Source organism: Muscardinus avellanarius (genome assembly GCF_963383645.1).
Source record: "Muscardinus avellanarius genome assembly, chromosome: 4".
NCBI lineage: Eukaryota > Metazoa > Chordata > Mammalia > Rodentia > Gliridae > Muscardinus > Muscardinus avellanarius.
Window position 1 is genome coordinate 126,964,804 of NC_137789.1, and position 20,350 is coordinate 126,985,153.

At 39.8% G+C, this 20,350-nt stretch overlaps 2 protein-coding genes across 4 annotated transcripts in view; one reads left to right on the top strand and one right to left on the bottom strand.

Moving 5' to 3' along the window:
* PDE6C (phosphodiesterase 6C) overlaps positions 1-14,347 on the top strand; it is a gene marked incomplete at both ends in the record, with an annotated part of 50,228 nt that extends 35,881 nt beyond the window's left edge. Inside the window, 7 exons of the mRNA XM_080693685.1 lie at positions 5,634-5,734; positions 9,138-9,245; positions 9,332-9,395; positions 11,472-11,546; positions 11,661-11,744; positions 12,115-12,271; positions 14,286-14,347. Of these exons, the coding sequence (XP_080549811.1) occupies positions 5,634-5,734; positions 9,138-9,245; positions 9,332-9,395; positions 11,472-11,546; positions 11,661-11,744; positions 12,115-12,271; positions 14,286-14,347 (651 nt within the window). The remainder of the gene's footprint in view (positions 1-5,633; positions 5,735-9,137; positions 9,246-9,331; positions 9,396-11,471; positions 11,547-11,660; positions 11,745-12,114; positions 12,272-14,285) is intronic.
* Positions 14,348-17,869: 3,522 nt separating this feature from the next.
* Positions 17,870-20,350, bottom strand: part of LOC308262053 (protein FRA10AC1) — a gene marked incomplete at both ends in the record, with an annotated part of 30,756 nt that continues 28,275 nt past the window's right edge. For 2 of the 3 annotated variants that reach the window (XM_080694385.1, XM_080694383.1), the window contains 2 exons: positions 17,870-17,912; positions 19,462-19,540. In XM_080694385.1, the coding sequence (XP_080550511.1) occupies positions 17,870-17,912; positions 19,462-19,540 (122 nt within the window). The remainder of the gene's footprint in view (positions 17,913-19,461; positions 19,541-20,350) is intronic. The other variant, XM_080694384.1, reaches the window with a different exon arrangement.

Consider the following 20,350-nt stretch of genomic DNA (forward strand, 5'->3'; position numbering starts at 1 on the left):
CCCTCAATGACCTCATCACTTCTCAACACCCTTACATTCGGCATCGAATTTCAACATGAGTTTCAGGGGTGACAAACCATATTCCAACCATAGCACCCTGTGTGCTTCTAGATGGTGGTTCTCAGACATGGGCACCTGGGCTGCTTCAGAATCCTCAGTTTATTGTGTGTGTGTGTGTGTGTGTGTGTGTGTGTGTGTGTGTGTGCGCGCGCGTGTGTGTGTATGCACATGTTCACTTGGGTTTATAACAATGCTGATCCAGGGCCCCGTTTCCCACTTACTGACCAGGTTTTCTGGAGTTGACAGAATCTCTCTCCCTGAGGTAGCATTCCTAGCATAGGTAATATCAGTTCTATGACAGTGAAAGAAAGTAGGACTGGAGGCAATTCAGGAAGATTTAATTGTCATACCTCCTTTGTTAGGAGTCTGTTTTGCTTGTGGGACAACCTTTGGTTTCTGAGTAAGAATTTTCTGCATATATCACTGTTTCTATGATACCACAGTGAGCAGTGTCAGGCATAATCGATCACTTAATTATACTTTACCTATTAAAACAACATACATTTAACAAACTCATCTAAGTGCTCAACATTGGAAGGCTCCTGGCATCTGTTTTTCCTCCTGAGCTTTGACAGTTTATAACAGAGTTATGGTCTCCCATATTAATTTTTATGTTATTTATTCTGCAGTCTAAACTGGCTTTGATGGCTATAGAAAGGCTTATTATTCTTTCTAAAAAGGACTATTACCTCTTGGTAATCCATACCATCTTTTCAAGGACCTGTCTATAGCGCTATTCCACCTCCTAATTGCAGACATTTAAAGCCTTGTCAATAGAGTCGCTAGGCAATGCAGTTACACAAGCCTGTTTATGAGTGAATTGCTCACTTTAAAAAAAAAAAAAAAGGCACTTTCGCCGGGTGTGGTTTGTAATCCCAGCATTTGGGAGGCTGAGACAGGAGGATCACGGTTTGCAGACAGCCTCAGCTACTTAGTGAGGCCCTCTGCAACTCAGTGAGACCCTGTTTCAAAATAAAGAATAAAAAATAGGTCTGGGGATGTAGCTCGGAGGTAGAATGCCCCCGGGTTCCATCCCAGACCCTATAACCCCAGCCTTAAATTTTAGTTTTTTGTTGTTGCTGGGTTTTTTGGGGGTTTTTTTTGGGGGGGTTACTGGGGATTGAACCCAGGTGTGTTCTCTGAGCTATACCCCCAGCCATATTTTAGTTTTTTATTTAGAAACAGAGCCTCACTAAGTTGCTGAGGCTGGCCGCAAACCTGTGATTCTCCTGTCTCAGCCTCTCAAGTACTGGGATTACAGGTATGTGCCACCATGCCTGGCTTAGTTTTAAGTTTTAAAACTAAAATTCACAGTAGAAATGAGAAAACAAATTGCTCAGCATAAATAGCAGAGCCCTGTTATTACTCAGAGCCTCTCTTTATGAGGTATATAATTTCACTTACACTTCTTCCTTCATACTTACCTTGTCGGCCTGTTCCATTTTATACAAAAAAGTAGCAAAGAAGAAATCATGGACTGTGTGTACAGTCTCAGCGAGGCCAGAATGCTTTGGCATCATTCCCTGGTGAGTGTCATGGGTGTAGAAATGAGGAGCAGAACAGCCTGTGTTCTTCAGGCTTCCCCGAACCCAGGCGCCCCCCTCAGAAGGAACCAAAGCCCTGTCTGTCTGTCTTGCTGTGCTACATGGATTTCATATTTTTATTACCATTTTAATAGTCAGGGGAGAACAAAAATAGACTTTTTTTGTGAACTAGTGAAAGCAGCTGAGACGGTTGAGCCGGCCTGGCTGGAAGGCGGTAGGGAACAGCCCCCCTGCCCAATCTTGTTTTAGCGGGCACAGTGCTGGGGGGTGGGGTGGGGCTGTTAATTAGGGCACTAACTAGAAAAAAAGTCTTCTGTTTTTTTCCTAATTAGTGACTTAAAAGTTGTAAAATCTGTATCTGCCCACTATAAAAATTCAAGCAACAGAGAAAATGTCAAAGACAAATAGAAAAAGAAAAGACAACACTTTAAGTCCCATAACCCAGGAATAGGTATATCGTTAACATTTGATAACTCCACTGCGGTCACTCTGTGGAGCTTGGAGAGAAACAATTTTGAAAACAAGATCACACTGCAAGCTATTTCTTAAAGTCAGAGTTATGTTTTTAAATCAACTTTGTTGAAGTATTTTATACACACACACACACACACACACACACACGTGATAGACTGAATCCTTTTAAAGTGCATAGTTCTATGAGTTTTTACCATTTCATATGCCTGGGAAACCTCCACCACCATCAAGATACAGGACATTTCCCTCAGCCAGATGATTGCCTGTGCCCCTTACAATTCACCTCTCCTTCCTCTCCCAGCCTAGGCGACCACTGAAGTGTGTGCAGCCCCTATAGGTTAGTCTGCATTTTCTGTATTTTAATAAGTGTGGTCATACAGTGAGAACCATCATTTGTGATGTGTCCATGCTCGCTCTCGCCCTCTCCCTCTCTCTCTCTCTCTCTCTCTCTCTATATATATATATATATATATATATATATATATACATATACATATATATATATATATATATACATATACATATATATATATATATACATATACATATATATATATATATATATATATATATATTTTTTTTTTTTTTGGTGGTACTGGGGTTCCTGGAAGCCCTTCTACCTCTGGACTACACTCCCAGACCTATTTTTACATTTTTATTTGGAAACAGGGTCTCCTAAGCCAGCGCGCGTGGCTGGCTTTGAACCTGCGCGATCCTCCTGTCTCTGCCTCCCAAGCGTGGGGATTACAAGCGTGCACCACCACACCCGGCGCTATGTCTTTATATTATGGCCTTTTCTTTCACACACATGTATACTTTTCAAACAAAAACAAGTGTCCAGGCTTACAAAGAGAAGCAACATACAGTAAAATAATTGTTGCATAATAAATATTGATTTGGTGAATGGTTGTATACTATGTACTCTGAGCAACCTGATGTTTGGTAGATACATGCTTAACAAGAAAAAAGGGACTGTCTTAAGAGACTGCGTGTTTGAATTCAGCAGTCTGCGTGGCTTCTAAAATGATTTTGTGTGCTGTAAGGGCCCTTTCACACATTCTCTGCCTCCTTTTTTTCCCCCAGCACTGGGGATTGAAGCCAGGTGCATTCTACTTCTGAGCTACACCCTCAGTCCTATTTTTTATTTTTGAAACAGGGTCTCACTAAGTTGCAGAAGGCCTCACTAAGTAGCTGAGGCTGGCCAGGAACCTGTGATTCTCCAAACTACTGGGATTGCAAGTGTGCACCACCATGCCCGGATTCTTTTTTTTTTTTTTTTGCTAGTACAGCTATCAAGATTGGCTTTAAGTCTTATTGACTCTGCAAAGTCCATGTCTGAATCACATGATACACATTACTTCTAGAATACAGCAACGTACATCAGTGAACAAATAAGGACAAAGATTTACTGATGTAAATGTGCCACTGGGTCACCACCAGTCCAAAGGGAAGGCCACCATCATACCCAATCAGGGGCAGGTTAAGCGGGATCAAAAGGACAAATGCCCCACTTCCTTTTCTTTTCTTTTCCTTGGCCAATACAGACCAAATTAAAAATCACTTGATCCAGGAGATTGGGTTCAGAGATTCTGCACTGATATGCTTAATGGGGCTGTTATGGATCATTCCAAGTAAGAAACTGATTTTAATCAAGACAATTTTGGTTGATTATAATTTCTAGTGTTTAATACCCATGGATTTACTCTGTCAATAAAAAAAACTAGAGCTGCTATTATGAACTCATTGAACAAAATAATCACAGTTTTCTTTTCTATTACTTACCTATGCTCTGCAAAATACCATTTTCTCATCCTAGAAAATGTTATATGACTTACATAAAGAGTTATACATTGCATAGCAGAATATCTAAAACTTGAGTTCTTGTCCAATTATTCCTGTCTAATATTTCAGTTTCCAGGAAGGACTGAGAGCCACACTTGGTCTTTGATTTGCAATTCTATTTCAACCTAGAGCATCCTCAAAAAATGGCCTAACAGTAATGATGTAGTAATAATTCAGTTTTATAGCAATTTGCATTTTCTAAATGCACTCCTAATGATTGTTTCGTTTGAGTCAACATCCTCCAGATCTGTTTTGAGCACATATTAAGTGCTAGGGAGGGCAGCGGTCATCATCTCCCTCTGAGAACACAAATACTCACAGATGTTAATGACAGTGTCCGAAATTATACACTTACCAAGTATTGAGCCCTGGAACCGACTCTGGGCTCCTTGTTGAGAGGTAGCGTAGAGACCGAGAGCACACTCTGGAGGCATCCTGCATGGATTTAGACACTGGCCTGCCCTGTTCTACATGTTTCACCTTAAGCAAGTTACTTAACCCCTCTGTGCTGTGTTTTGTCCTGAGATGAAGAGTATTCACAATACATTTAGAACCTGGTAGATACTGAGAACTAAGTGTTTGCTATTATCATTTGGTGTTTAGGCCACTGTTTTTCTACATTATGGTACCTTTATCTTTAGATAGTTTGGCATACTGGTGCCTTTTTCTTTTCAGTGGAATTTTTCTGGATTTTGTCTTTATTTCATTTAGCAACACCACTGCCCATCTGTCCTTCAGCCTGAATAACTGAATTGGCCTGCTGGAAGTATTGGGGTTTTTAATAACCATTCTTAAGTTTTGTACTCTGGTTTTCCCGAGCACTAGAAAGAGCAGAATAGTTTCATGGAACTCAGAATTCAGAGGGAACCCGGTGTCAGCCAGAGAGAAGCAAATGAGGGGGCAGAGTGTCTAAGAAGGAGAAACTGGCTGCAGGGGCTCGTGGATGAGACGGTCCCAAGGGCCGCTGAGTAGCTAGAGGCGGGGCTCCCTAAGAGCTCAAGAAGTGGGCAGGCACGTGTGTTAGTGTCGAGCCTGGTGGGCCCTGCAATGGTTTCTTGTCCTGGCTTCTCACCTCCTCCCGGGGCCAGGAAAGGGCCTGAGTTCTAATTCACTAGGCCATACATCCTCAGTGTGGCCTCGAGCTGCCTCTTCTCCTCTACTGTAAACAGAGGGGGCTAGACTAGATAATTCTGAGGCCCTGTTAAGTCTCTGTAAAATATGATTGCAAGAAAACATTTTAAGAATAACATGGGAGGATTTCATTATTTTTCCTACACATATATGAGTACTAGTGTACTTTGCAGTTTTTGAAAGACCAATGGTTTCTATGGTCACTCTAAAATTTCCTGGTAGATGATGAAAAAGTGTCTAAGAAGTGGACATCCCCCAGAAATTTGCTATTAAATTACCTCAATATATACAAGCAACATTTCGATCTGTTATTATGTTCTAAATGATCTTATTGGAAGAAACAACTTTGTTTACTCTTAAAACATATACCTTGACTTCCTGACTATTTTCTAGTAGTATCTACTTAATAGTTTAAGTTTCCTTACTTAAAGTACAGCAGGGAGGTTTATTTAATCCATAAAAACAGGAAGCAATAAAAGGTTGGAAGACCTCAGATTTCTTCTCATTAGGCATAGTTTCTTCATTAAACCAAAGAAAAAATAACGATTGTGCTTTATTATGGATTTGTTTTTTATCTTACAGAGTTTAAACATCTTCCAGAACCTAAATAAGCGGCAGTTTGAAACAGTTATTCATTTGTTTGAGGTTGCAATAATAGCAACTGATCTGGCTTTATACTTCAAGTAAGTACATAACTGCACAACAGAACCGTGTGTGGTCCTGCCTTCCACGAATCATCTGTTGCATTAAAGTTGAAAGGCATTTGTTTATGTAGATGCACATCAATATCTGTTTTCCATTTGCAATATCAATTCTAAAATCCTTGATATAGATGCCTGATAGTGAATTTTCTAGACATCTGGAAATATATTTAGAAAACCTTAAGCCCCTCATGTTTATTCCTGTTTGTTATCTGAAGAAATTTGAGGCCTATGCAATGAAGTGTGTGCATTACCAGAGAGTAATGCCACGCACCTCACACCGGGCTGTCCTAGTCGGGGTTCACTAGAGGAACGGAACTCACCGGACACATACATGGTAAAAGGGGATTTTTCAAATCAGTTTACAGAAGCAGGGTAGTCCCAAGTTCCCGACTGCATCAGGAGATCCAGAGGAGCCAGCAGCTGGTCAAGGGGTCTGAAAGCAGGAGTCTCAGAACGGAGAGACCAATTCAATCCTAGTCCAAGATGGAAAAGGCTGGTAGACTCTGGAGAAACGATGGTGAAGTTCCAGTTCAAAGAGTTAGAGGCCAGTATCTCAGATGAGATCAGACGTGCTTTCTTCAGGAAGAACCACGCCTGCCTTCACCTGGCTTCTCCTTTGATCCAGGTCCCGCACCTGTCAGAACAGTGCTATCTGCATTCAGGGCAGGATTTCCCCGTCAATCCGCCATTACATAAGTCAGTCATCTCAGTATATCCAAAGTCACATAATCTTGGGTGTTTCATGATCCAATTAAGTTGGTGATCCAGACTAACCATCACAGGGGTTTTTTTGTTTTGGTGAATTCACCATGTACTAAAATCTGGTGGCTGGTGTTTCAAGCTCAAAATTTTGATACTGTCAGAATCTGGGAGCTGAATAGTCTTGGTGATTCTGACACACATGAATCAAACTCACAAAACGGAGGTATATTTAGCAAAGCCTACTTATAACAAAAACATTGCCAAGAAGAAAATACTCCAAGTATCTGAACATTTTCATATAAGTGAAATATACAGTTGCTTCGTGGACATTAATTAGAACCGGGTAAGCAAAGTATAGAACTTCTAAATATTCAATGACTTGTGCATTGTCCAATTTTGTCTTTCCGGTTCTTAATTCAAAATTTAACTATTAAGTAGTTCATAAATGAAGAGAAAATTGAACACTACAAAGTTAATACACAACTGCCCATAGCAGAGATTCAATGAATATTAAGTTCTGCCATATTTGCCTCAGAATTTTTTAAGGAGAAAAAGATGAATGATGCAGCTAAAGCAGCCTGTCCCTATTCAACCATGAAAATTCCTTCCCTTCTTCCAGAGACATCACGACCGCACGCTGTGCGTTCATCTTTCCCAATCATGTTCCTGATGGCTTCTTGTGCTTCATATTCTTCCATATATGGTTTCGTTAGTGTGTATATACACCTTTGTGCAATTTGCTTTTTTCATTCAACACTGTTTTAAACATTTACTCTTAGTAATAAAAGATAAGTCCGTTATGTGATAGACTCTAGTACTCACTTGTACAGAGCACTAGACTGTTGAATATATAATTAATCTACCCATTTCTTTATGCATGGATTTTTTTTTGTGTGTGTGTGTGGTGCTGGGGATGGAACCCAGGGGCATTCTACTTTCGAGCTACACCCCCAGCCCTATTTATTATTATTATTATTATTATTATTATTATTATTATTATTTATTTTTTTGGTACTAGGGGTGGAACCCAGGGGCTTTTCTACCTCCAGGCTATCCTCCCAGACCTATTTTATACTTTATTTGGAAACAGGGTCTCACTAAGTTTCTGAGAGCCTCACTCAGTAGTAGAGGCTGGCTTCGAACCTGCGCACTCCTCCCGTCTCAGCCTCCCAAGGGTGCGCCAGGCCCAGCTAACCTTTTGTATTTTGAAACAAGGTCTCACTAAGTTGCAGAGGGCCTAAGTAGCTGAGGCTGTCCACCAGTCGGGATCCTTTTGCCTCAACCTCCCAAGTACTAGGATTACAGGTGTGCACTGCCACACACCAGGTTTTGGACATTTATATTATTTCCAAATTTTCATCATTTCCTATGATGTCACATTGTATATCTCCGCACCTAGAAATGGGAGTGATGTCGGCTTTGGGAGCCCAGTCTGCTACTTTGTGAAACTGTACTCTTGAGTAGTTGTGCCATTTACATTCCCAGAAGCAGTGCACAAGAGGCCCAGTGACCTGTATCAGATACACTCTGGACCTGAGCATATTGAATCTTTGCTAATCCACTGCTGTATGAAATGATATTTTGTTCAATTTTATATTTCTTTGATTACCAATGAGACCATGCACTTGGGGTTATAATCTGTTGTGGTATCTTAATACAGTCTGTGGCATGTTATGTTTATCTTATGGTCTCTCTTTTCATTTATAACTTTTTTTTTTCAGTACTGGGGATGGAACCCAGGGACATTCTACCCTGGTACACCCCCAGCCCTATTTTTTATTCTTTATTTTTGAAACAGGGTCTTAGTGAATTGCAAAGGGCCTAAGTAGCTAAGGCTTTCGCAAACCACGATCCTCCTGTCTCAGCCTCCCAAATGCTGGGATTACAAGCATGTGTCACCACACCTGGCTATAACTTAACTTTTTGCCTCTTCATTTTTCCAGTGTACTGGAAAAATATTTAGCGCTCAGTTATTGGCTTAGAAATATAATTTTTTTGGGTGGGTCTATGGATGGAACCCAGGGGCATTTGACCTCAGAGCTACACCCCCTGCCCTATTTTTTATTCTTTATTTTGAAACAGGGTCTCACTATGTTGTGGAGGGCCTCACTAAGTAGCTAAGGCTGTCTACAAACTACAATCCTCTGGGCTCAGCCTCCCGAATGCTGGGATTACAAGTGTGTGCCACTATGCTCGGCTCTATGTTTTTCTTTTTTTCTAACAGTTTTTTTGTTTTGTTTTGTTTGTGGTACTACGGATAGAACCCAGGGGCATTCTACCTTTGAGCTACACCCAACCCTATTTAACTGATTTTTACTTGGAAACAGGGTCTCATTAAGTTGTGGAGGGTTTAAGTTACTGAGGCTGGTTGTGAACCTGTGATCCCCCTTCTCATCCTCCCAAGTACTGGGATTACAAGACTGTTCTACCCCACTGGGTTAATTTAGTTTAATGCCTTCAAACTTATATCCCCCCTTTATGATTTGTGCTTTGTCTTCAGCCTTTTCTGTGCTAAAGTTAGCCATTGTCTGTTCCCTTATCCTGTGGCCCCTTAAACATGGCTATGTGGATATCCCAATGAAAGTGGGAACAGGAGATGTGCAGAGCACATACTAAGGCACTTTTTTCCCTCTGCTTTTATATGGCAAAATTGTTGCACAGCTGTATCTTTTTTTTTTAGGAAGAGGACCATGTTTCAAAAGATTGTAGATGCCTGTCAGCAAATGAAAACAGAAGAGGAGGCCACCAAGTATGTGACCATTGACCCAACCAAAAAAGAGGTCATCATGTGAGTTGTCAGAACTGCACGTCACTTGGTGTGAGCATGTATACTGTATTTCTTTCTCTTTTGACATTTTTATTTTTCTTCCCAAGGGCAATGATGATGACTGCGTGTGACTTGTCTGCTATAACCAAGCCCTGGGAGGTCCAAAGTCAGGCAAGTCCAGCTGCATTGCCCCTCCCCCACCACTCTCAGGATTCTATTTTTTTTTTTTCAGGTCTGGGAATGGAACTCCGAGCTACATCCCCAGCCCTATTTTTTATTCTTTATTTTGAAACAGTCTCACTGAGTTGCAAAGGGCCTAAGTAGCTGAGACTCTCTGAGAAACGCAATCCTTCTGTCTCAGCGTCTGGATCAGGACTCTATTCTGACAAATTATAAACATTAGTAAGACAATGAGTCACCTGATCAGGCCCCAGAATATAGCAAATACAGGAAACTTTGAAAAGAAAATGCTTTCTTGAAAAAATTCCTTTTCACGGAGCAGGCAATAAAGATTATATAAACTTATTCAGAACATGTCTGAGTGTTTTAGTAAAGGAAGAAAGTCAGAACCAGACCAGGACAAATTGTTCCTTACCGAAACAAAACACTACAAATGTGTACTCCTGAGTAGTTGTTTCGACTATAAATAGGTTCTGCATCAGTAGAGTAATTGGAACTCATTGTAGGGAGAAAAATACCTTTTTCTCACCCATCCTAGGTTTATGGCTGAGGCCCCTAAAACAAAAGACAGATTAAAAAGAGAAGCATAGAAATTTCTTTGTAACAGAATAACCTTTTTTTTTTTTAATAAGAAAATGAAGAATTAGGGGATTACTCAGTGGTAGAGCACTTGTCTAGCAATGGGTGAGGCCCAAGTTCTATCCCTGGTATCAAAGAAAAAACGGTTAAGGTTTTGAGTTTTGTGTCTGGCTTGAGGAAGGGTGGAGTCCTGGGGCACAGGACTGGACAGCGGCGGGGTGGGCTGATGGTGACCAGCTAGGGTGTTATAAAAGCATAAGTATAAGAAAAGTATAAGTATAAGCATAAGCATAAGTATAAGAAACACGAAGTTACTTTAGAAAGTAACTAGGGTGTTTAGAAAAGCATGTTCATTCACACTCTTCTTATACTCGTCATTGACTTCTCTTCTTCAGATGTGTGTGTGGGGTCTTAATAAGGGTGCTACGATTGGCTTTAAGAGCCAAGCAATCCTTCCTAGGTGTTATGACCTGATTCAGGGTGGAGGGGAAGAGTCACCTTCCTGCTTCTGCAGTTTTCTCAGATTATTTCAGCTTCAAATCTTTTGGGACAGCATGCCCTGAACTCCATCACCAGCAAGTCCAGAGCCAAACACTTACCTTACCAAACACTCACATGCCTGCTCTTCCTCCTATATTCTTTATTTCTGCATTACCCAAGGCAGAAACCTAGGGTCTTGATTATCTTCTCCAATTCAAAATCATTTCTGGCTCGCTTGCTATGGCCTCAAATGCCTTGACCCAGGCTTTGATCAGACGTCTAGTGGCAGCCTCCCAAATGGCCTCTCGCTAATGCCCCAGGCCACCCTCTGACCTGCTGTGGCATTATTCAGAGCTCTGTTCAGCCACTCCATCACTTAAAAGCTACCTAAAATCCCCACTGTTAAAATTTCTACCCTTTTAAAAAAATAAGTTCATCTCCTCCCCTCAAAAAGAAAAAATAAAAAAACTTGTACAAAAATAGATTTACAAAAGAAACACGAAGTTACTTTAGCTTCGCTCTCCCTTGGCCTCTACCTTCATGGGTCCCTCCTGTACTTCAGAGGAAATCCAGGGCTCCAAGAGTAAAAGCCATTGGCTGGGAGCCAATTCAAGCTTCCAGCCCAGTGCTGGAAGGACTAATCTGTGTGTGTGTACCCACGTACACACAGATGTGCTAGATGCTTACAGGTAAGTAGGACAAAAACGGAGGTGGGACGTGTTGGAGTTTGAGGCATGGTGTGTTATGGAACTAAACTTTACTGCTGAGAAGTGGTGCAATGTTAATATGGCAAAGACACTCCAAGAATTCGTCTAAAGCACTGACACAGGAAGAAAAAGTTCTCCTTTCTCATTTTAATGTGATACATATTCTTAAAACGTAGAGCATATAGTTTGATAAACCTCAAGCAATGGCTGCAAATCCTGCGCCTGAACGCCACACAAGCTAATAGGGCGCAAGTCCTCTGTTACTGGGTGGCTGTAGTGAACCGAGCCTTCTCCTCTGCAGGTGGCACTTCTGGTTGCAAATGAATTTTGGGAACAAGGAGATCTGGAGAGAACAGTGCTGCAGCAACAACCAATTGTAAAGGCCTTGGCTTAAAGTGCACTACTCAGTAAAATCCGTCCGTGCAAATTGGTCTATTTTGTTCCCCAACTCTAGCAAAAATATCTTAAAAGCACCTATTTATTTTTCTAGCCAATGATGGACAGAAACAAGAAAGATGAGCTACCTAAACTTCAAGTCGGTTTTATTGATTTTGTTTGTACTTTTGTATATAAGGTAAGTAAAACAATTATTCAAATGAGCTGTATAATCATTTAGCTCTAGAGAATTTTCTTTTTCAAATCGTGACCAGAGTGAAAAAGTCACCCTTGGGGGAAACAATGACAAGTATCTATCACTGTTTCTCCATTGTAGTGTGAGGCATGACTCTCTAATCTCATTCAGGGAGGAATAAAATGTGCAAGAACTCAGCTGCGAGCCACAGGGACAGACGTACTTAGCAGGCAGGCAGGCAGGCAGGCAGCAGGGCCGCTCAGCCTCGCAGCCAGAGCACTGCAGAATGCCTAGCAGCTCTGTCCGCATGTGAGAAATACTCAAAACCAGCTTTGTCTGATTCAAGTGGCTTCCAGTGTAAAATTCTCTGCAGGAATTCTCACGGTTTCACGAAGAAATCACACCTATGCTGAATGGCCTTCAGAACAACAGGGTGGAGTGGAAATCCCTGGCCGATGAGTACGATGCGAAGATGAAGGCACTGGAAGAGGAGGAGAGAAAGCAGGAGGAAGGGACCTTGGCTGCAGAAGGTGAGGGGCACCTGCTGCAGCTCCGCCCCAGGGGAGCAGTCAGACTCAGAGTCAATGCAAGCAGGAAACCTGCTTTCCCAGCAGATAATGAGGAGAAATTAATTAGTGGCTTTCAGGGTTCTCCTCCATCCCAAACAAAGCCTTACGTGTATCTCCAGATAGAATTGACTAGTCTAGTCTAGTTGAAACACAGGTTGGAGCTAGGTGTTTTCATCCCTCTACAAAGTGGTGCCTGACATCCTCTGCAGACCACTGGATTTGTAGGAACTAGAAGAAAACCACACAGTCTGTAGATTCAGGAATGGATAAGAATACAGCTCTAGCCTGACACTGCATCAGCTGTAAGACACTGGACAATTTGCTTAGCATCTCAGAGCTTATTAATTTTCTCCATATAATAAAAAGGCTACAGGTAAAGCTGGAAAGCCCAGTGGAGTGACTTGATGGATACTCCAAGACGCTTGTTCCCTCAATGCCTCCACATGATGCTACTTTTCCTGGCCTGAAACTTCTGCTCCTGTAGTCACTCACCAGGTTTAACATTATTTGCAGAAAGCCTGTTAAAATGCTTAGGATCTAGCCAGGTGTAGGGGCGCACGCTTGTAATCCCAGTACTTGGGAGGCTGAGACAGGAGAATCGCAGGTTTGCAGTCAGCCTCAGCTACTGAGTGAAGCCCTCTGAAACTCAGTGAGATCCTGTTTCAAAAATAAAAAAATAAAAATAGGGCTGGGGCTGTGTGTGTATCTTGGAGGCAGAATACCCCTGGGTTCAATCCTCAGTACTGGAAAAAAAAAAGTTTAGGATCAAACTATTAATTTTGTCAAAAGATTGAAATGTCATCTTGAAAGTGGAAGGCTGTCTTAAAAACTTAGCACTCTACAGGTTTTGTAAGGATTTTTTAGTGCTAAAGAAATGCTATGTGTGGAAAGGGGATACATTTGAGATGGTTGTGTTGTGCTTGGTGGCAACTTAAACAATGGATAGAGGCCAAGAATATTTTCCTCAACAAGGTTAGAGACCTTTCAACAGAGTAAAAGCAAGAGTTCTGACTCTGGATCCCATTCACTGATGTATCCACAGGATGTCTGTTCTGTAAAAGGCCCTGGTTTCAGCAAGCCCTGCAGAAAGTTGGGGGCCTTATCTCCAGGAGCTCACCATCTGGAGGCAAAGCCTGATATTAAGCAATCCGTGCATAATTAACCTCGAGGCTCCGGAGAGGGTGGGTGTGTGCGTGGGACACGAGGAAGGCTTTCCTGAAGGAGGCCTAGGCTGAAGTTTCCAGTCAGCTGGCTCCAACAAAAAGGAAAAGGTGGTGGAGGAGAGAAAAATATAATATGCAAAAAGGCCGAAGTGGGAAGCAGCTTAGTGTAGCTGAAGAATTTGAAAACTGGTATAGCTGGAGTCTAAAGAGTAAGGAGGCCAAGGGAGCAGCTGACCCCAGCAGCACAGGCAGCTGTGTGCAAAGCCGGAGACCTGGCCACCGACTTCCGGTCAGGAGAGTGGTCCAGGAGAACGGTGAGGTGTGACTTACACTTGCAAGGGTATTTCTTAATACTATTAAATTTTACATTTATCTCAATTTTATGATAAAGAAACTGGTCCTTTAAGTGGCTCTTGAATAAAGACATTTTATTCTTCAATATACTGGATATAGATCATCTCTATTTTATTTGTATAAAAATTTTGGGATTTTTTTCTAGTACATACAGAATTCTTTGTGTACTAAGAACATTCTTTTGTATTCCTAGGCATCAACCTTTGTGCATCAAGCTCATTCCCATCCTGCATAGTCTCAGGGAGAAACTGACAGATTAACAACTTATTAGATTATATATTTTTAAATGAACCAATTATGAACAAAAGTGAGTTTTAAGTGGCTAAACCCTTAGCCCAGGCTACAGGTTTACATTACCAATTAGACTACAATGTGTGCAAATCAGAGAATAATAGAGTAAAAGGACTGTATTTACAGTATAATTTTCCCCTAACTCCTTTTCTCATTTTTTTTATTAGCTGCTGAAGACTCGGGAGGTGGCATTGATGACAAAAAGTCCAAAACATGCTTAATGTTGTAAGATAAGACAATTGGTCTAAATTTCAAATATCATCTTAGTTTCAATAAAAGAAAAAAATTTAAAATAACTTCAGCAATTATCATTCAACAAGCCATCAAGTAACAGTAAGAGGATCTTCAGAAAAACTATCCTGTGACTCCCAAGAAAATATATACTGCTGGCCTAAAAACGCTGAGAAAAATAAAGTTTAACTCAAGCGCAAAATTAGATAAGAGGTGCATTTTTGGTGCCGATTTATTTTAAATTAAAAAATATGTCATTCTGAAACTAGTCACAAACATTTTAAATGTTATTAACTCTATTTGTTTGCTAAGGCTGTCAGAACAAAGACTTTCTCACAATTTTGGATGCCAGAACCCAGAAGCACAAGGTCACAGTGCTGGCAGGGCTGGTTTCTCGTGAGGCCCCTCAGCCTGGCTTGTAGGTGGCTATTTTTTCCTGTGTTTTCACATATGGTTGTCCCTCTGTGTCCTAGTTTCCTTCTCCTCTTCTTCTTCTTTTTTTTCTTTTCTTTTTGGTGGTACTGGGGATGGAACCCAGGGGCCTTTTACCTCTGGGCCACACCCCCAGACCTATTTTATATTTTATTTGGAAACAGGGTCTCACTAAGTTGCTGAGAGCCTCACTAAGTAGCTGAGGCTGACTTTGAACCTGTGCAATCCTCCTGTCTCAGCCTCCCAAGCGCTGGGATTACAAGCGTGCGCCACCACATCCAGTTTAGCTTCCTCTTCTTAAAAGGAGACCAGTGCTACTAGATTTAGGCCCACTCATATAACCTCAATTTAATCTTAATTAGCTCATTAACCACCCTCCTCAGTATGTGGAACTGGGGCCTAGGACCTCAACAAATGACTGGTGGTAGTGTGGGGGGTATTCATCTCAGAACATTCAGTAACTGTGATTCATACCTTAAACACTTCCTAAACTAAAAATCTTTCAACTTGTCTTAATTTAAGAGCATTTACATTTTAGAACTAGTGTAATACCTGTAAATTCAGGAAACAAAGGCAAAAGGATATCAAGTATTATTCCATCTGAAATGGTTATCATCTCCTTACTTTTTTACTCTTGATAACAGAACGATGGAGACCACACCAGGGGACGTAGTTAGTGAGAGAGCATTTGCCTCCCATGTGCAAGAACCCTGGGTTCAATTCCCAGGACCACAATAAAAACCAAAGTAATGTGGAGACATTTGTTACTATTTGGTATCTCTCTTTGTAAATATGTCTTAAAGGCAGTTAAAAATCATAAATAAAAAGAAAATCACACCATTCTTAGTAGCTTATAAAATATAACTTATTATATAGCCCCTAATTTGAAGTCTTAAAATCAGTAACTGCTATTTACAATGGGGAATATTTTAATATTCATAACTATTCTAAAGAATTATCCACTTATAAGACACTATCTGGGTAATCCTAATATAAATTAAATCAGTTAATAAATATTTAGCATTATTAAGAAACTTGTTTTTGATTATCTAAGAATTTCATTATAAAATCAATCTGGAAAGACTTCAATGAGATCACTTCTTTAAAATGATTACTAAACTATCTACCAGGCGGTCTAAATACTAAGTTGTCAAGAAAAACTATGGATAACCAACTACATCTACTACATGCTAAATGTCTGGATAGCCAAGAAATTTAAGATTTCTTCTTTTATTTATCTAGAGTCACATACAAAATTAGAGAACAACAACAAATGCCATTTACTTTGCCACAATTTGTAAAAAATCTAAATTATAATACATTGAAGATATATGAACTTAATCTGTATCTTGTTATACATAATTTCAATTCTGAGCAGCCGTGAAATAAATCATCATTGATTATACCTTCACAAGTCAGAGACTTTTTCGCTCACATTAGAATGTAAAGTTCATGAGGAAGATTTTTGTCTCACAACTTTATCTTAGCATCCAGAATAATGCCTGACCCACGGTGGACCCTGCTATGAATGGATGGTGCTGTGAGTAGATGTTACAACAAACAGGTGTGAATGGGGAGTGACTAAAGCATCACTATGGGCAAGCAGCGCCTGTGCTCTTATGTCCATACTTAAAATGATTTTGAGAGTCTGCTTCCAGGATTATTAATTTAGGAACCACACAGTAACTCTGTCCCTTTTAAAATTACTTTTAAATTTTGACTCCTAAACATCAAATCAGCTCAAACAACTTCCCCTTCTTAGTCACCAGAAACTGAATTGAGGGTGCGATGTGAGGCCATTGAAGGTCTCCAAATACATGAACTTTGCTTCGGAGCAAGTGCAAGAAAGTGTAACTTCAAGCCTTCCAGACCTAGGGTCCTCTGACTGCCGCTGACCACAGTGAGGCAAAGTTTGTGACAGGTATGCAGGAAAACTAATGTTTAAACTCATCATCTTGGAAGGCTTTACAAATACTCCTTAAAAATATTACCCCTAGTAGCCAGGTGTGGTGGCACACACCTGTAATCCCAGTACTTGGGAGGCTGAGACAGGAGGATCACAGGTTCAAGGACAGCCTCAGCAAGCAGTGAAACTCTCATCAACCTAGTAAGACCCTGTTTCCAAATAAGAAATAAAATCAAGCTGGGATAGCTCAAAGGCAGAATGCCTCTGAGTTCAATCCCCAGTACCACATAAATATATTTTCTGACCCAAGTACAGAAATGATTGCATACTATTTCCTAGACAGTGAACAGTGTTTCATACATAACAGAAACCTGATGAATATTTGTGGATTAATGAATAACAACTATTTTAGAAAAGTCTCTGATACTAACCATTTTAAAATAAGACACTAAGCTGGGCAGGGTGGCCCACACCTGTAATCCCAGTTCTTGAGAGGCTGAGACATGAGGATTGCAGGTTTGAGGACAGCACTGGCAAATAGTGAGATTCATCAACCCAGCGAGCTCCTGTTTCAAAATAAAAATAAAATAGAGATGGGGGTTTAGAATGCCCCTGGGTTCAATCCTCAGTAACACACACACATACACACACACAGACACAGACACACACACACACAAAGACACTTAATTACTTATATTGCAGTTTAATGCCAATGATTCCATGTTATTTATTTATTTATTGGTACTGGGGGTGGAACCCAAGGGCTTTTTTATCTCCAGGCTATACTCCCAGACCTATTTTTATACTTTATTTGGAAACAGGGTCTCACTAAGTAGCTGAGGCTGGCTTCGAACCTGTGCGATCCTCCTGCCTCAACCTCCCAAGTGCTGGGATTACAAGCGTGCGTCACCACGCCCGGCTAATCATTTTATGTTTAAATGTCATTTAAAATAGTATATTGTATTTTAAGGAGCCATGGATGAAACAGAACTGCAGATAAACAACTGACAAGGAAATGAAAAGTGTTTCTAACACACCTGATAAACTTCCAAAGTATCAAACATCCCGGGAATGGCTGGATTTTTATTTCCAAGGATAAACCACTCAAGCTTCAACTGTAGAAAAAAACTTTTATGAAATTTCAGAGTCACATTAAGGAATGCAGGCTTGCTTTCTTCCATCTCACAGAAACAAATCTTGAAAATACTCATCAAATTCTTCTTCCCTATTTAAAATTAAAAGGATACATATTGATTAAAATCAATGACTATAACAAAAAATTATTAGCTGACACTTTACATGAGATTAATACAAATAAAATATTTTAATTAAATGTACTAGCTAATTGTTTTATATATCAATAATTTCCATGATTCAACCATAAAATAATTCCTAGTTTCTAGAATAATCTAAAAACTATATTCAGATTGATTAAATTAAAATAATTTACATGTTGGCATCTCTCCCAAAATGTGTTACCTAAAAGTTTGCTTAAGTGGAATGTCATTGGTTCTCTTTACTTTTTTGGTTTACATTATATCTTCTCAGATCATTATCATTTCAAACTATAGTCTGCTCAAGAAATGAATAAAAGAGAATTTTTTTTTAAGGAAATATACAAGTCTTTACTCCAAGGAACGGGGAAGATACGCTTAGGCTGCTGTAGTTTATTATTCGGAGAACAGCAAATATTTATGGATTTGTAGCAGTAAGGTTCTATCTAAAACAAAGAATACACTAGAACTCTGAAAGGGATATTAAATAAGATAACAATGTATAAAATACTATGAAAAGTATAAAGTCCTGAGTAAAAGTCGGTGGGGGGGGGGGGCAGCATAAGCCCATGGAAAGAGCGCAGGCTTTTGAGCTGCAGAGCAATGAGTCCAGCAAGTTACTTCACTCTGTGAAGATAATTTATCCTCTCTCTTAAGAGTTGTCATAAGAATAAAATGAATAGCAGTTGCTTTTCTTCTTCTAGGAACAGGGAATCAAGATGAATAATAAGTATTAAACAGTCTTTTAGGTCAGATATTCACCTTAGGACTCCATCATTTGGCTTTAAATAATTGAGAATGCATAAAGCCATCACAACTACATTCAAATATAAAGAAAAAAATTATGCAATCAAATGCAGTTGATTAAGAAATCACCTGTAATTTGGAATTCTCCATATGCTGCCTTTAAGTTAGCATGATACTCACACGCACTTACATTTAGGTATTCAATTTAATTTTTTACAACTCTATGTTTAATGTAAAAATTTAGGTATTTATCTTGTTTCAACAGATAAAATTCAAATGGTGAATAGCCAAGTATTTGGCAAGAGTGGCAAACATACCAGCCCAGACCCAAACAGTGTTCCCTTTTCCACCTCACGGCAATGAACACTGAGTGCACTAAGTTCTCTGTCTTTTGGGGGTTAAGTATACTTATGCACCAAATGGAGCTCCTTAACATGGGTCTATGACAACAGGAACCAGACTTACCTGCAAGCTACTAAGAGCCCTCTCTGAAGGAATCCAAGCAAGGACCAGAGGCTTAACTGTTCAGATGAGATATGAAAGGCCTGTTTACCAGGAGGAAGCCGGCCATGTTGGCTGTTTATGGCCACAAACAATGGCTGGAAATAAACTCTCTTCTTACCAGCTAGGTAGTCCTTGGCATTAAAGAGACCTCCTTGATGTGAAGCCTCTCTTATTAAACATTACCAAGAATGGTTGTGGACATTAGCTATCTAACTGATTCACAGGGCCTGTACAAATGTCAGCACTTACTGTGATTTTTCATCTGTCTCTGGCAGTGGACCCTTCCAGAGCTCAGATTCTGAAGCACTTTCTTCATCATCAGAGTCTCCTGTTTAAAAGATAGTTTTTTTTAAATGTATTATATTTAAAACACATTTTGAAAAAAATATTTTGAATGACTCACCAATGCAATTAAATTACCTTTGAATTTAACTATAATTCATCTTTAACTTTTATGATTCTCTCAAAATTTAGTTCGCCCTTTCATGTACAATAAATTATTTTAACAAATAAATAATCTGAGAAATACCAGAGTCTCAGCAAAAAGGCTAAAGATTTAATGTCTTATGAAAAATTTCTATAGGTCATTGGAGTGAAAGCAGCAATTCCAACACTAACTCTTATTAGGGGATTACTTCTTACAATATAGTTGCCTTTGATTTAGTTTCTTCTTTTTCTTGGGTAGAAGAGGATACACAAAACAGCATTTTCATACTAGGACTTGACCCTGAAGAACTGAGCTGCTATTAAGACAAGCCAGTTGTGAGAAAATACTTGTCAGATATCTTATAAAACTAATGCTTGTTAATTACTTAGAAAAAGCCACTTTTGGCAAAGAAACAGGTATTCACATATTGATCAATGAAAATTCTATCACATTTTCTCTTGAGGAAAATCTGACAATGTAAATTTTGCAATGCAGAGCAGTTTAAAGCTTTTGACCAGCAATGCTGCTTTCAGGAATTTGATTATTTACTTAAAATAAATAAGCCCATCAGATATGTAAGTACACTGTATAATAACAAACAACCCAAATCCCTACCAATTAGGGATTAAGGAATCATTAAATGTATACAGCTGTTTTAAAACCCTTAGCATATTTGTATGTATTACCAGTAAAAATATCCATAGTTCAAAA